This window comes from Chelmon rostratus, chromosome 15, assembly GCF_017976325.1.
Source record: "Chelmon rostratus isolate fCheRos1 chromosome 15, fCheRos1.pri, whole genome shotgun sequence".
NCBI classification, from domain to species: domain Eukaryota; kingdom Metazoa; phylum Chordata; class Actinopteri; order Chaetodontiformes; family Chaetodontidae; genus Chelmon; species Chelmon rostratus.
In genome coordinates this window covers 8894108-8911909 of record NC_055672.1, presented here as the reverse complement: position 1 = coordinate 8911909, position 17802 = coordinate 8894108, and the positions used below count along the sequence as shown (strand labels likewise).

At 44.4% G+C, this 17802-nt stretch overlaps 1 protein-coding gene across 2 annotated transcripts; it reads left to right on the top strand.

Annotated features, from left to right (window-relative positions):
- Window positions 1-290: 290 nt before the first annotated feature.
- On the top strand, window positions 291-17125 carry crlf1a (cytokine receptor-like factor 1a). 2 transcript variants are annotated; one of them, XM_041954178.1, is made up of 9 exons: window positions 291-662; window positions 4795-5073; window positions 6353-6482; window positions 7532-7701; window positions 12689-12846; window positions 13948-14022; window positions 14535-14628; window positions 15835-16023; window positions 16134-17125. In XM_041954178.1, exons 1-9 carry the CDS (start codon window positions 590-592, stop codon window positions 16148-16150), a joined length of 1185 nt encoding a protein of 394 aa, XP_041810112.1. In that variant the 5' UTR covers window positions 291-589; the 3' UTR covers window positions 16151-17125. The 2 variants fall into 2 exon arrangements, with proteins under 2 accessions (XP_041810112.1, XP_041810111.1); XM_041954177.1 differs by having other exon boundaries at window positions 15835-16019; window positions 16134-17122.
- Window positions 17126-17802: the final 677 nt, after the last annotated feature.

Genomic DNA, 17802 nt, shown 5'->3' with positions numbered 1-17802 from the left:
GTGAGAGTCACAGAACAAGAAAAGGACACTTGAATCTGGGATCTGGAAACCTTTCCTCTCAGCCTCCTATGGTGAACAGCCGTGAAGCAGTGACCTGAGGCATGGAAAGAAACAGAGACAGGGTGATTCAGTGAAAGTGAATGGCCCGGACTCCCCTACCCATCACTGGAGGGGGAGAGGCTGAAAGGAAGGAGCAGGGAAAGGACGGAAAGAGGGGGAAATGACTGGGCGACTGTGTGGGAAGAGACGGAGAGGAGGGGCTTAGGAAGTATGAACTTGTGTATGATTAAGCTGCAGGAAGCATGAAGAAGGGAAAAGAGTGCAAACGGGACGCGGTCTTCTCACTCTTTTAGCCGTTTCCTGAGGACGAGCAGCCTTATGGCTCCTCTCGGGGCCACTTTTTCTTCCTCCTTCCACTCCTGAGAGTCGCCTTGTGAAGAAAATCCGCAGCGCCGAGCTTGAACCCGGGCTGTTTTTTCCCCCCTCTTCCCCACTGTGCGTAATCCCTCTCCAGGATCGAAGAGAAGGCGACATCACCACGACGCGAGGACGAGGCGCCGAGACGGATAAAACCGACTGGGGGGGCAAAATGAGAGCCGTGTTGGAGATCTGCTTGGTTTTCCTCACGCTGCGCACCCCCGGCGTGCTGTCCCTGTCCACACGTAAGTTGCACACATCGATGCGCAGAGTCGCGCTCTCGGCTGGGGAAGGGGTTTTTTGGTTTGGGATCAGTTTAATCCATGTGTCACCCAGAGATCTGGCTGTAAACAGCCCCGCGTGACACTGACCCGCTCTGGTACGCATGATTTGAAGGATAGCACAGTTGGAAAAAATGGATTTTCACCAAAGTATAACGCACATAAGAAAGACATTAGCCAGTGCAAACATTGCAGATAAACTACAAGAATATTAAAGGGATATCATATGGGATAAGTGAGGTTATTATTCTGTTCAAACACCCCAGCCTCGATAAGAATATAATTGGAATATTATAGTGATATGAATGTAGGATAAGAAATGTGTTTTTGAAGGGGATTAGTCAATGCAAACATTGCAGAAGCATTACAAGCCCAGATAAGAATAGTTATAGTGATACCATGTGGGATAAAATTACTATTTTGGGAAGTGTAAACATTAAATAAATACCACAAGCCCTGATGGTAATATTAAAGTGATGTTAAAGAGGGTAAAACACTAAAATGTTGCTCCATTAAAGAGCACCAGAGATACAGGGTTTCCACAGGAGGAATAAATCAGCATTAAATTATGTAAATCCCACACAGGAACATATAAGATTCACAGTGATCTGTCATGGGGGAATACTCTATTTGACATGTGCTTCCAATGCAAAATACCTCAGCAGATTCTCGCCCATCACTTGCTTGGATCCGCCGGGTTTCTGGACGCGTTGGAGGGGGACAAACGCCACTTGACACCTCCTGTTATTGATGTGCACCCGCGGAAGTATACTGGTTGTATCCCTGCAGAGAGAATCGTCTCCCAGGAGGCTGAATTTCAACAAGTCGGGCCATGATTCGTTTAACACATGGAGGGCAAAGGGGGCTTTACGGAGCGCAACAAAACAGTGACATCATTTGCTCGGGTTTTGGAGAATGTTAACCGGCAGCTTAATGCACAGTAACATAAATAAATCAAAGTTATGTCCGCTTCCCCCGTTAAGTGGCTGGATTAGTTTTTATGGTGAGCTTGCTGGCAAAGAGCAGCTCCTCGGGGAGGATCTCCTGCTATTCATCCAGTTTGAAAGGCGCTAATAAAAGAAAGTGTGCTTTCAGGGGCTTCTAGAAGACAATGGGCCTTGATCAGAAGCCGCCCCGCTGTTTATTATAGGGCCTAATAAGTCATTACTGTTTTACTCACTGTAATGATGGCGGGTGCTTCCCCTTCACCCTGCGCGCTGTGGTTCACAGATGCCACTGAAATAAAACAGTTTAAATGTGGAATTTTCTTACTAACATGTAATTAGTTTTTAGTGCGGCACATAATCCCATAAAGTTTGAGTTTATGTGTCCTGTTAGCGCATAAAGAGGCATTCATCTTGGATGGGATCACTTAGCACCAAATATTTCGCTCTAAAGTCCTAAAAACACAGATTTTAAGGCTGAAATTAGCTTCTCATGTCCCATTTCTCCTGCCTGCGCTTGTCCTAATTTGATTTGATGTTAGACAAGATAAACCCTCCTCTGTCCCAATAGGAGCATCAGTTAAATATACCCAGAATGTGGATATATATACATATATATATATAAATGTATATAAAAAATCATCCTCCGCTGTCTCCTCCATCTCTTCTTAGATGGTGTTGCACGGCTCATTGTCACCAAATGTTGCGTGACTTCTTCCACTTGGCTCGTCCGCACCGGCCCCTCAAAACGTTCCACATGTACGCCCGTCGTGGAGCAGACGGAGGAAAGCATAGGCTTCCTTTGAGCTGTCGCTCGGATGAGTGCAGAGTAAACAGCTCTGTAGAAAACAGGCGAGCATGTCATGAGGCTTTGAAGACTGACAGCATGAAGAAAAGTGCCTTCAGACTTAAAAATCAGCTGTAAATGTCAGCGGCCTCCTAAATGAAAATTTCCCATTTTCCCTGGTCTTAAATCAACTTGCACAATGATCCTCCATCCTCCGCTATCGCACGGTGAAGCTCGTCCTCTCCAAACAAATAACATTTTACAAGCCATTTCCTCCAGTCAGCGTGTCAAGCAGAGGCAATAAACAGAAATAATTGTGTCTATCGCTGCAGTGTTTGAGCTGTAAAGACGGGGTGTTAGGGGGCTTCACACCCCGCTGCAGGGCAAAGTCCCGTCCTCTGCGCCTGGAGTACATAAACACTGATTGTTATTCAGCCGGATCGGCACATTATTGGCTAATCACGGCGCCCCTTTCAGTCCGCCGGATCCGGTGACATAGGCAGGCGCCCACTGTGCGTGTGTTGGCGTGTGCGTGGATGTGTTGTGCGAAGGCTCCAGTCGGGGTTGTGATTTTTACACTGGTGTGTAGCTGCAGCTGATTTGACTTTTTCACAGGCGGCTCCGTCTTTAAAGGACCACGGCGTGTCTGCGAGCGCGAGGTGGCTGGCAGCTGCGGAGATGTGGCCCCCGGGCGCAGATCTGTAGTGGTCTGACAAAGTGTTGATGCTCTCACTCACTCGCTGCTCGTAGAGATCTTCTTACTTGCATGTTTTCGTAGTTCTGTCAACTCAGGTGGGCAACAATTAGAAATAATCTCGCTCTGTAGATCTCTTCTTCCTCTGGTGCTTTGTTCACCTGCGCTGCCAGCAAAAAGTCCAATAGTTAGTTAGGTTTTATTTATTGAAGATGGTTAAGATCAAGAGGTCTTTTGCAGAGAGAGCTGAGAACAAATATACACATGCAGCAGTCAACACATTCACACAGACACACACACACAGTTAATAAAAGCTTCACAAATATTATGAGAATATCTGACAAACTCAAAAGTCCCTCAGAAAAATCAGTGTCTCTAAGTGTAATTTGTAGGGATGCACAGAATGAGTCAGTAGTTAACAGTAGAGGCTGATAAAGTATGGGCCCGATATGAATGTTTCTGCAGAGGTGACGAGAGATGCTTTGATTGAGTGCACACGGCGTGAGTGCGTCTGTGGTGTTTCGAGGTGTTTGAAAGCTGGTGTTTGCAAAGTTTGCTCGGTGTCGGCCGTGTGAGGAAGAGCCAGATCCTCCGATGCTGCAGATTTAACTGGTCGCCTCGTCCCGACCGTTACGACGAATGTGTGGAGAAAAAAGAGAGACAGGAAAACCGGCCAGCTCTGATTTTTCCTGGTGAAAGTGTGTATTTGGAAAAGCATTGTTTTTCATGTCTGCGTCTGCTATCATGATAAGTGCAGTCTTAATAATATGTTAATCACTGTAGGACAGACTTGATGTTCTCTGTAGTTACAGTAGGTGGAAAAAAATGTGACTGTATATCTGCGATCAGCCGAAATGAGTTGGAAAAGATCTGCATATCAAGTAAAAATCCAAACTGTTTTACAGGATTAAAAACCTAAAGCCAGAGAAAAATAAGCAAACAGCAGGACATAGTTACTCTGAGCCACGTGAAAGAGCTGTAGAAAAGCTGCACAAATAAAAAGGAAATTAAAAATCACAAACATAAAAAAAACAAAAGCAAAAGCTTTCTGCACGCAGGAGCATGAGCAGCGATCCTTTCTTCACCTTTATTTTTCGTCTCGGCTTTGCCACAGTTTCATCAGGCAGGGAATTGGGTCTGCCTGCTGATGCATTCAAGGTTGCTCCACCACGTGGGATTTCAGAGGCACTCTCCTTTTTACAATGATGTTACGATTGTTTGTCTCCTGAATTAAATGAACAACATTTTCTAGCACATGGAATAAATAATTTGAATGCAAAATGTAGAGTCTCAGGAAGGGAAAGTTAGTATGACACCCCCATAAAGTTGAGGGACTAGAAAAGAACTGAGATATCACGACCTTTACTCTCTTGTATGGGTCAAGCTCCAAAAACACTGGATCCTACATATCCCACAATGCAACTGTGAAGCATCATTTATAAGACACTCTACGTTTGAAGCATAAAATGCAGACTTTCTGCCCAATATTTGAATTTTAAAGCGTAATCTCATAACCCTGATGACATCACTGTGACATCATCAGGGTTATTTCCTTGGAAAGCACCATCGGAGCCTCGGAGGATGAAATACAGCTGTTTTCACACGAGTGAACTGACCTTTCCTTGTAAAATTATTGATCAGCTGCCTTCCTCTACTGTCCACCTCCTCCAGATGTAGCAGTAATCTACCCCCAGGACCCCGTCCTTCGCATGGGGTCCAACCTGACCGCCAGCTGCTGGGTCCACTCCGACCTCGGTGTCCACGCCAGCTCTCTGTTCTGGACTCTGAACGGTCAGCAGCTGCCCAGCTCCCTGTACCGAGTGCTGAGCCCGACCAACCTCAGCGTGACGCTGGCCGGACTCAACGCCTCCAGGCAAACGTCCGGCGACAACCTGGTCTGTCACAACCACAAGGGGCACATCTTGGCGGGCTCCTGCCTCTACGTCGGGAGTGAGTTGAAGTTTGTCGGCGATTCTGTGGTTTTTTAGCTTGGTTTCATTCATGTTTTTTTATTCTCTAATGTTATAGTGTAACGGTAATGGGAATAAAGGGAAACAATGAAGGAAGCAGTGGGCACATTTGAAGTGTCTTTACACAGTTTTAGCTGTATTTTGTATTTTGTGTTGAGTATTCGTGCCTTCGGGCCAGTGAGAGGCCTCTATGAGTGTGTCGCTGTGTGAGACGCTTTCGCCACCTGTGTGGTCCATTACTTGCACAATCACTCACAGGGCCATGAGACATCTTACACAGACACGTGTTTGTGCTTCTGGACTTATGAGGACCAGCATTCACATGATTCGCTGCCAAGCCCCTTCGACAGCGAGCTCTATTGGATGATTGTGTCAATGTGGGGCCTTATAATAACTTTAAAATAACCTTATTTTCTTCAGGGGCAGTCCTGAGCTGCCTTCAAGAACTATTTCCACATTAGATGGGAACACTGATACCACTCTCATGTTTGTAGGATCATTATGAATCTTGCAGCTAGCTTATTTTAGCATTTAGACTTCCTTTATCCTTGTTGTCACTGTCACTCACACACACACACACACACACACACACACACACACACACACACACACACACACACACACACAGACATAGTGTGCTGATTAGTGATCTATAGAGGTGCTGCTTGGCTTTGTTTTTGTTCAGTACGCTGAACACGATAACAAAGCTTTAAACGATGAATCTGTTAAATCAGACCAGGTGTAAACAAGACAGATTATCTAAACCCCTTTACCTGGAGGGAAACTTGAACTTTTAAGGAGTCAGGAAAAACTATGAAGAAACACATGCTTTAACACGCACACACACACACACACACACACACACACATATATACACACACACACACAAGGGGATGCAGTCAGGATCCTAATCTCTGTGCGACGCTGGTGTTGAGCACCCTGTGTTCTGAGAGACGAGGAATGTTGGCAGGGATCCAGAGTCTGACCAAATCAGACAGCACATACACACACACACATACACACATAGACAGACAGACACACACACACACACACCAATTAAGAAAAAAAAACACCAATTTCTGAGGAACATCCCTGGTGGGGTGAATTATACTCAGGGTGAAGGGGCTGAAGTAATGGCTGGAGGTAACTTCAATGACCCTACATCTTTTCTGTACCTCCTCCCCTCACCTTCTCTCTGTTCTGCTCTCCTGTCTCTTCACCCTCGTCTGTCCCTCTGTCCATCCCTGCGTCTGTCCCAGTGCCTCCAGAGAAGCCGGTCAATCTGACCTGCTGGTCCAGGAACACCAAAGACCTGACTTGCAGCTGGGCTCCAGGAGGGAAAGGAGAGACCAACATTAGCACACAGTACACACTCAAGTACAAACTCAGGTATACACGCGCACGCGCACGCACACACACACACACACACACACACACTGCAGCCTCTTTCAGTTCAGTCATTCAGCTCTCTGCTGAAAATCAGCTTTTTCTTGAAATGAATCCTGTTGAAGGGGAAATTATTATTATTTTGCTGGCCTTGAATGTCACATGTTAACGATGTGCTCCTTAATTGGAAGTAGCGCTAGTTAGCTGAACATGCTAATAACCGCACTGTATTAAATTCTTGCACTTTTGCGCTCACGTTTTAGCTTTTGGATAGGAAAGACATCACCCTCCAAACTCTGTGTGTGCAGAGCATCGCTCTCACCGCCAAGCCTGCGATGCTGAGCTGTGTTTGGGCAGTTGGGGTTTAGCGAGCGGTCAGCTGATGGCATTTCTTTGTTGCTGCATGTCTGAAAGCTACGGCATGTAGAGACGTGTGTTGTGGCGAATATGCCATAAGCCTGCAAATGAAAGGAGTGGATAAGCAAGAGCGGCCTTGGGTTTAAATGGGTTAAACGTCCGACTTGGCGAGCTCATCGCCAACGTTTCCAGTCAAAATCAACATATGAGATATTTTTATGATTCTGACAATCCTCAAAAAAAAAAAAAAGCTCCAGAAAGTGTGGCTGGAAACTGGATAAAATACCAAATATCTCTTTGGCAGACCTCATTTTGAAATAAGGTCTGCCATGTTAAAATAACATCAGTGGTTTCCAGAGGGCGAAGCCCTTTAAAAAAGTCAAATTTCATGAGAATTAGGAAAAACAGGTTTTCTTCTGGGAACAATGAATTTTCAGAAATGAGTTTCAGATGGGTTGTTAGCTCTGTTCACATTTTGTAATTCTTAAATCAGCTATTTAAAAGCACGGAAAGGGAAATGACTTGACATGCAGTGCCCACAGGTGTGTTAACTGCATGAAGATATTCAGTCATTAGTGTCAATAAGGAGTTAATAAAACCACAAGCGGCAGATTAACTTTTAACCAGCAGCACATTATCCAATAAATTCTAAATCACATGCACTAATCGAGGATTTTCACGCCGTTTCCTCCCAGGTGGTACGGTAAGGAGAAGGAGTGTGAGGATTACACTCACTCGCAGCCTTACTCCTGCAGCATCACACGGGACCTGCACCTCTTCACGCCCTACGAGATCTGGGTGGAGGCCTCCAACCAGCTGGGCAGGGCCACCTCTGATGTCATCACTCTCGACATCCTAGACGTGGGTGAGTGTGGGAAGACGCGAACTTTGACCCGCTTTCTCGAGCTGCTGTTTTTTTTGTAGGGCTTAGATCCCAGTGTCGGTGAGCCCTCGGGTCACGGTCCGGGACAGCGGACACCGGCTTGTAGGCCCGTGACCCTCAAAGCAGCGTCGACCCGCGACCCCTCGTCACAGTTAATCAGTGCTGGGTTCTCTTTTATTCTTTATTCAAACCCTGTTTAGTGTCGTCGTGGTTACAGGTCTTTGGCTCCACATTATATGGACTTAATATAAACAGTTCACTTCATCATCTCGAAACTACAATATTTTACATACATTTATGCAAAAAAAGGGATGTTATACTTGTTCTTCTCGTCTCCGTGATAACTTTTGAGCTACAGCAGCGAGGCGATTAGCTTAGCTTAGCATCAAGCCTGTAATCAGGGGTTAACAGCCAGACAAAACATGAAAATGTGCCTTCCAGCACCTCTAAAGCATATGAATTAACACGCTGTATCTTGTTTGTTTAATCCATTTAAAAACTTTGGTGTAACGGCGACAATTTGCGGTTTTCGGAGGGGTTATGTGCCAGACGTTTTCTTGGCCGGCAGTTTTCACAGAGGCAGGCTAGCTGCTTCCAGTCTTTATTCTCGGATTTTAAATTCTAAATGCGAGAAAATAAATATGTTCTTATGCAGCAGATTCACTGTATTTATGTATTATAAGTTCTAGTGGATATTTGAAATCTCTCAAAGATGTCAAATAATAATCTCAAATAAATCTGATAAAGATTTGGAACAAGCTGACAGAATATTCTATGTGCAATACTGTCAGACAGTGTGGAATACAATGATTTAATAACTTAAAGGGGAAAAAAGGGGGGACACTGCAGGTGAAGTGGTTCACTCCTACTCCCATTCATCATCTCATAACCCCTCAGGTGTATCTTGTGACCCACGGGTCGGGAACCATGACTGACTTGAATGGGCATCCTTAAAATGTTAAAGACAAGCATCACTTCACTTTATGAATTCATCTCTTTAACTCGTACAGACAGGACGTTGGCTCGAGCTCTGTGGCCTCTGGCTTTCGCAGAAAGTGGTTCTCGAGTACTCATCCAGCCCCGCGCTGATAGGAACTGAGTGGTGTTCCCTTTTAAAGCCTTGCTTTGTGGTTCCTTGCGTGGCTTAGTGCGGTTTAAGCAAACGGAGCATGCAACAAGTCCACATTCTTCTCTTTTCTCGTTATCCCACTAAAAAAAAACAAAAAAAAAAAACCTCACACACACATGCATGCACGCACCTGGACAGGCGTAGGTGTGTGACGAATGGGAACGCCCTCTCTTTTGATGAGCTCATTTTCTCTTTACTCATGCTCACTGGACACACACGCAGAAGCACACACACACACGCAGAAAACACTCGCTAACCCCCTTTTATGTAGCGTTTGGAATGTTCCAGGCTTATCCTCGAACCTAATCCTGCCTCCGAGCCGGCTGCGGACCCCCGAGGCCCGAGGAGTTCGGGCTTTTGAGGCTTTAAGACTTGGACCTGAAATAATACAACCTGATTAGCTTGGAGCTCTTCACCTGGCTCACTCCTAACACGCACCGAACGGCGTCTGGGAAACACACCGAGAGAAAACCGTCTAGAGTTTCAGAGGTGAACGCGTCACTGGCGAGGAAACAAGCGTCCATCAAACTGTAATCCCTTTCCGTTCCCTAATGTATGCACACACACACCTGTTTACACACCCCCAGGGCAGGGCAGGGCCTGGTAACAGTATAGAGGCAGAGAGGCAGGCGAAGCGTAGGCGGTTTCTGGACTTGTGTGTGCGTTTTGTTTCCCTCAGGTTGCCCTGGCCGCTCTTTTCATTCAAGTTTCCACAACAGTAGCAGGTCATAAAACAAGGCAACCACACCTGCGCCAAGCTGCCGTGAGTCACTCGCGTCTACGGTCATGTCTAATCAGTTTTGAAGGCGAGGCGGAAACACCTACAGTTTTCTCTGCATTCCTCAGTCGCGGGGAACCCTCTGAACCGAGAGACTAGAGGCAACTTGTATTGGTGTCTGACTCCGAGAGGAGGATGTGTTGAGCAACGGCACAACATATGTTAACGATGATTCATCTGTGATTTGTCATGTCTCATTGACTTTTTACTGCCAAATGCATGTAATGTGCATGGACAACACATTTCACTCAATCTACAGAAGCCAAGAGCGTCTGCGCTCATCTTACACAAGTTAATTATCTCGTTATGTTTGGTTCTCATGTGATAGAGGAATAATTGTCCTGAAAAAACAATAATGATGTGATAGAATATCCCGTTTGTCTCAAAATTACAATGAAAATGTCTGAATGTAATTCCTGTAGAGCAAATAAGAGATTATTAGAAAACCTGCTTTCAGGCTTTCCAAATTAATGGTAATCAATGGTAGTCAAAGTGGTAGTGAAAATTAGAAATGCTGAAGCTATGCTTTATGTTAAATTATGTACAACATGGATTGTTAGTACAAATAGAGCACCGTCCCATCTTTAAATAATGTTCAACTCTTGCATTTTAATTGACAAAAACAAAAATTAAAAAAAGATGTGGACTCTTTTTTTCTTTTTTTTACAAATCAGTCAAAAAGGATTTTTAAGTATTTCTTCCAGACGTTACTCATGCCGGCAGTCCTGCTTTCCGAGCCAGGTCCAAACATCCACCAATCAGACGGCTGGGCAGCTGGTCAGCCTGACAGGCAAAATTCGGGGCAAAGAAATTCTGGGAAACAGAAAGCTTAGCTGCTGTGATCGTAGGAAAACTGAGAACTTATCTTCGCTTATCAACTCCTCGTCTGAATTATGGTCGGTAAGAAGTGTGTGTTTGGAGAGATTTTAGTGAGTAAATCAAACTGGAAGTGGAGACAAAGGGAGGAGAAGACGCGATTAACTCAAGATCATGGAAAGCATTTACTCTTCTTGGAGATATTTGGATAAATTATCGTTGTTAATCCTACTTTGAAATGAATTTTTTTCAGTAGTTTAACAAAAAAAATAAAAACCATGGCATTTCAAAGGCTCGTGTTTATGCAGAAAAGAGGCGAAACTGTCGCTTCAAGTGCATCAGTTAATTCAATTAATTATAGTTTTTCTTCACTCTGTTTGCATATGTCCCAAACTTTCAGTCAAGTTTTACTCCTCATTCTTATATTTTTCCAAGATGGAGGTTAATCCACCATCGGGTCTGAATTTTTAAAATCACCCATAAGTACGAGCTGACTTGTCTGAAGTAACACATTTATAATTCTGAATCTCTGGCGACCAGAAACAAATCCTCCAAAACTCTCGTGTCAACTCCCACTTTTCCCCTCAGCTGAATCTTTCCCATCTTCTTCTTTCCCCCCCGGGTCGCCTTGTTTGTTTATGGGTAAGGGATGACATTATGTAAAGGAGCTGAAGTTGAGATCGAAACGACCTCCAAAGCCCAAAACAGAACGTGAGGAAAGTTAAAATAATGGTCTGTCACCGTGTGTTTGTTTGTCGAAAAGATAATCGTTGTCAGATGAAAAAGCCTCGTACGGCTCGCACAAGTCAACTCCTCAGAAACTAGAGGGGACTCAGAGACCGCAAGCCTCCGCCAACGCCGAGCAATTCTTCACTGTGCTGTTACACATAAAGACATCACTCCTACCGCTGCAGGCTTGAATTGACTGGATTTCTTGACCCTGCAAACGTAAGTCCTCAATGTAGAAAGAAGCCCCGCAGCCATGGATTTTTGGCTAAAAATGATAATCTGGGCCATCTGTCCACCAGAAGTTTATCATTAAGTTCTTGGGACAGAAATATACTTGTTAATGGCTGTAATAAATTAGGATATTACCCCCGTTTATGCCTCTCATGAAGTCATTGTTTGTGCATTTGAGTTTTTACCCTCATTATGACATTATGTCACGCACACAAGCTATGGAGCATTTTAGCGTCTTTCAGCTCATTGTTTTGGTTTTCAGAGTCATTTCCAGCAGCAGCCGGCAGCTGTTTTTAATCCAAAAGCTCATATAGAAACTGAACAGTACCTCCAAAGCACCACACAGCAGACGCACAAAGTTTACACTTAGTATTTCGCAGTAGAGTGATAGAAACCAAAAACAGAGCTAAAAGGGAGTGAATATTGGACTTACATTCATCAAGTAAGTGTCTGCTAACTTAGGCAACTTTAAATGGTGATAAGAGCAAGTAATGCTGCTTTAACTCTTGAAGACCCCCTATAGCAAAATTACATCAGTTTTAGCTATGCTAACAAAAAAATCTGCAATTTTTTTGAAATAGCATTTAACATAGTCAGTGGGTCCGATTGTTTGACCCTGCAATGCTATTGGATGGTAAATGTGTTTATAGGTCCGGCCATCAGGCCATGAACTCATACAGCCTGCAAACTTTGGGGGTATTTGGGCCTTGAAGGGCCCCCTTTCCCGCCTGTATGCAATAATAGAGCATTTTGATGGTGGTTACAGCTATTAGTTGGCTCAAATATTAAGATAATCAAATAGATATTTTATTCATTTTCTTTGTGTCTCAAATGTGAGGATGTGATGCTCATCTTTGTCATACATGATAGTAAAGTGAATATCTTTTGGTTTTAGATGGTTGATCAGACAAAACAAGACATTTAATGAGATGACTTGGGCTGTGGGAAATGATAATTTTTCACTTTTTTACTAAATAAAGTCATCGATTTGTCAGGAAAATAATCATGAATGTCAGACCTCATTACAGACCCATTTGAATGAATCACTTTTGGGCCTGACTTGATAGAAGTGGATGTGTTGGGATCAGGGCTGCAGCTAAAAATAATTTTATTGATTAATCCGTTGGTCTACAAAATGTTAGAAGTAGTAAAAAAAAAAATACATTCACAGTCAAAAACTCAAAGATATTGGATTTACTATCACAGCATACTCAGGAAAGTAGTAATATTCATGTCTGAGGAGTTGATTTTGGCCTGTTTTAAGTCTCCATCTCCTCTTCCTCCAGTGACCACGGACCCGCCATCAGGTGTGACCGTCAGTCGGGTCGGGCAGTTGGAGGACCAGCTAAGTGTTCGCTGGGAGGCCCCGCCCGCCCTCAAAGACTTCCTGTTTCAGGCCAAATACCAGATCCGCTACAGGCTGGAGGACAGCCAAGACTGGAAGGTAAAGGACAAGGACACACAGTTACAAGGACATAGATCTGGTCTCTTTGTCTCTTCCACGCAAACAGATAGATCACTCCAGCGGCGTCCCAGCTGTTTCTCATCCTAATGCTGTAATCACCTCTAATCTAGTCTGATTGAGGCCTCCTCTGCCAGGAGGAGAAGTCAGGTTTTGATCAGGAGAGAAAAAACACAGGCCAGAGCCACTGTGTATACCTCGGGTTCAAACTTTTAATGAATGAAAAACACAGTGTAAAACCCTCAGCCGCCCAGATGCTGCTTCCCAGAATTCAGTCGAGTCCTCTGGGTACGAGGGAAGATTCTCCAGTAATTAAGGGGGAATTACACAGATGTAATATAAGCAAGTCTTTGCTCGCAAAGTGGAAAAAGAAAAGAAGGGGAGTGGAGAGAGGCGGTGGAGGGATGAGACCGCTTCGAAAGAGAGAGGAGACTTAAATCCAAGTGGCTTTAAGGGTTTGGTGGTGAAAACAAAACGCTGTTTCCCTCTGAACCGGCCCTCACCATGAGGTCATGCCGAGGAATGGAGGGATACTTCTCAGCTGTTAATGTCTTCAATATGGCTGTAAAGACGCTCAGCCATTTGGCCTCCCCACGTCACATCATTAGCCCTCTGATGCCTGTAATTTCCATGTTCTGCTTTCTGTTGTAGTCGCTCTGAACAAGTGTTTACAGACTGAATGCCAGAGAGAAAGTGGGGACTATTAGACGGCGTTGTTAGCTGCAGTGCGTGGGCGCTTTTTTCTCTCTTATCTATTTGCCCGTCTTTATTTTCGCTGGCTGAGTACCTGCGCACGCTCCTGTGTGCGTTTCTCAGCATATGCAGCTCTGTAATAAGTAATAGAGAGCAGATTTTACCCAGCAGGCATGATTACACCAAAATATTTTCATAAACACGCTGATCAGCAGCCACTAAACAATGTGGTGTGCATGCATGTTTGGGTCTGTACATGGTTTGTGGTTGTGTTCTCTACATCTTGACTCTGCCCTGTGTTTTAGTTTGCGCCCATTGGTATTTAATACTGCGGTCAGACCTCCAGCGCTCAACTCGTCTGTGTTTGTCTGTTGTTTTTTTTTTGTGTAGGTGATGGATGACGTTGGGAATCAGACGTCTTGCAGACTGGCTGGACTGAGACCTGGAACCGTCTACTTTGTTCAGGTATGGTTGCGTGAGGTTGTGCAACCCTGATTCCAAAAGAGACTTAAATAATAACAGAATGTGAGAATTTGCTCATCTTTTTGACATATACTCAACTGAAAACAGCACAAAGATTTATTTAATGTTTCACCTCATCAGCTTTCATTGATTTTTGTATTTGCTTATTCTGAATTTGATGCAGCAACAGTTGAGCAACAAACGACTGGGAAAGTTGTGGAATGCTCCAAAAACACCTGTTTGGAACATTCCACAGGTAAACAGGTTGATTGGTAACAGGTGATAGCATCATGATTGGGTATGAAAGGAGCATCCTGGAAAGGCTCAGTTGCTCACAGGCGAGGATGGAGGGAGGTTCACCACTTTGTGAACACGATTGTACAAAGGATTTTACTACATGCGCTCAGCAACAACATTGCAAGTTGCAAATCCACTTTTGAGGAATCCGGGTTGTACGTGTGTTGAAGTGTTTTTCAGATTTGTGATATGTGTTCATCGTGTTATATTTTCTCCAGGTTCGCTGTAACCCTGTGGGCATCTACGGCTCTCGGAAAGCCGGGATCTGGAGCGAGTGGAGCCATCCTACCGCAGCATCCACACCCCACAGTGGTGAGAACGCCTCATACACACATGTTCACAGGGGCTAACTTTACTCTTAAGGCATTTTATCCTCTTGCTCTCAGTTTTCGGGAACCTTTTGATCCGTTTTAAGAGTCAATTTGTTGCCCTAAAATTTGTTTTATATCACTGTGTAGCGCACATCCCACTTTCCTCTCCCACTGCTGGAAACTGGCAGCCTTTTAGACGAAGGTGGTGATGATGTTTCACCCTTCTTTACCCTTCTTCCAGCCTGTTTTGTATTGTGTTGGCAGTTTTATTTATGGCAGACGTATTTGTTAAATCAAATCAGAAATTACAGCCAAAGCAAAAATAATTATTTCCAAACTGATTATGTAATGTTTTAGTTGCAACGCAAGTGGTTTTTTGAACAACTGACACGAAGATCTACGAAAGAGACTCAGCGCAGTTTAAGTCTTGTTATTTGCCCTGCTGGACGCCGCAAAGCTGTGGATGCCTGTGGTTGTCATCTCCCCAGACGTAACAATAAAATCGCAGAGTAAAATGTTATCATTACTGATAGGAATGATGGCCACGGCTATGAAAGCAAAGTATGGGTTGTAAAAGAAGTCGAATTTTCCTTAAAGGGTTTCCCAGAACTTCCAATGAAAGCCAGGAATTTTGGCAAAAGTACCAGACTGATCAGCCTGAACCTTTCATGGCTCTGTGTGTCTAGCACTGGCACACACACACACACACACACACACAGAGTTCACTTTACGCCTTGAACACTTTCTCACTTTTTCTTTGCTCTGCGGTTGCTAAGTGCATTTAAACCTTCAAAAACACATTCAGCAGCTCTATCATTCATTTGGACTGATGTCTCTGGCCTCTTCTGGCTCTGTTTTTGGTCTCCACCAGCTCTTGAGGGTAATATCTGGCTCTTTCGCTGCTAAATGCTCCGCTGAGTTATAAGTTGTAAGCAGTGCCGTCAGAAAGAGATTTCACCTGTAGGCTTCTCATCTGAATAACTGTTCAAAGCCCAAAGAGGTCAAATAAATCAACATCTGACTAAACTTTGTGCAGCAGAACTTACCCTCCTAACCTATTAACCGTCTTGCGACCCCTCAAATTCATGTTGTGACCTTTAGAGGGGCCTGACCCCATAGGTTGGGAACCCCAGAAGAATCGGAGTACAAGCACCATAGCCGGTCTTAACGCTCCCCTCCTCTCCCTCCTTCTGGTCTCTCCCTGCAGAGCGCTTGATGTCGGGCTCCTGTGACTCAAAGTCCAGTGGGGACTCCAACTCCACCCTGCGCAGGGAGCTGAAGCAGTTCTTCGGCTGGGTGCGGAAACACGCCTACGGCTGCAGCAGCATGTCCATGAAGCTGTACGACCAGTGGAGGGTGCTGATGCAGAAATCCCACAAAGCTCGCAACCAGGTAGGTAAGCATCACTAATGCAGGGTCACACACGTGCAGTCACGTTTCGGATACACACTCAAAGTGAAGACTGTTTTTGCAACTGTGTGTGACAGAGTTTGTGTTTTAATTTAGGTTCTCCAAGGGGATAAATCGTAGCACACGCTGCCTTTACAAGCAGAGAACCAGTCGAGGAAAGAACCGAGTGAGTGTGTTTTTGTCTGTGTGTGTGTGAGAGAAAGACAGATTGTATTCTTATACGGGAATTATAAGACATTTTGCTCGGGACATTTTGTGCGAATACCAGCCGTGGCTGTGAGAGGACATCCGAGAAGCTGTGGGATTTTCCTCATTTATTCATCCTTCCCAGTCGACGCGGTGCGACCAGGAGGGGCCGAGAAGGTGGACTCTCCACGGACGTCTTGGTATCATCCTGGGCTGTTCTGCTTCCTCAGAGGACGTTGTAGCATGAATAACTCGGGCATCAGAAAAGACGTTGACATGTACCTGCTCTAAAGGTGATCCAAACAGATTCGAGCACGCTAGAAGTGTTGAGCAAGCATCCAAAAGTATTCTGTGGCCCTTTTTTTCCTTTCCTGTGGATCCAAAGCACCATCTAGTGGCCGTTCAGCGTCCATGAACACTCCAAAGCCTCCAGTGTGGCCCTGATGTAAAAAGTCCCAAATTATCTCTCAGTATTCCTAATTCATGCTTGGTTATGTAAGTGGATAAGTGCCAAACTGGTTCACCCAGCGTTCACGTGTTTCCGAGCGACAGTATGTGACTGATGACACGATGGTGTTTGTGTAATGGAGACGTTTCACTGCCTTTATTTTTGTACTGAATTGTACCAGCATATTTAAAACTGTATAAAGTTATGTTTTATTTCTAAGTTATGTTTAGTTAGTAAAGAAATATCAATGACTGAAGTTGTTTATCTATCTCTGATGTTGTTCTATAAAAGTGTTGTCAGAAACACGGGGTTTTGTAAATGAGTTGTGCTACAGTAACAAAGCGAACACGACGATAAACACACCTCTGCTCCTCCTGTTGTCTTTTACATCCACTGTTCCCCTGTTGCTCTGCAGAGTGAGGCTTACTGCTCGACACGTTTCCTGCAGGGATTTCGGTCGGATTGCCTCGGTCAGATTTCCAAACAGCAATTTATACGGACAAAAAAATGCATAGAATTTAATGTCCTTTTCAAATCACCCTCAAAATAAGCAGAAGTTGCAGTTCACAGACAGCTTGACGAGGGAATAAAGTTGCCTCTGTGGCGTTTTCATCACACCTTGCCAGCCAGCATCAAGTGGACAGAAGACTTCAGGGGTTCATAGCTCCACCAAGGCTGCACAATCCTCTAAATATGCTATTTTATTGATTTCTTCACTGGGGTCAAGACACTACTAAATTCGTCAATATAGAATATCTGAAAATGTTCAGGCAGAAGTTTTTAATCTGCGGCTGGATCCAGATCTGCTTCAGAGGATGCAGTGATATGTAAACGTGCTCACTTGAATTAGTCCAAACTCCAGCAACTTATAATAACTTAAGGGATGTGGTTTGCAAAATATCAAGTGAGTCACACTCATCAAATTTTTATCTTGCACACGTCATTTAAACCTGGTGGCAGGGTTAGGGTTAGATTTATGTCGATAAGGCCAAGCTTCCAGTGTTTTAGAAGCCATAAAAAAATGGGAAAGGGTATTTTTTTAGAGTGGCAACCTGGTCTCAGTGGCAGAAAGTTTGTGAAGATGGAAATGGGTGTGATGTTTTACCAAGAAAAGCTTCATAGTTTAACATT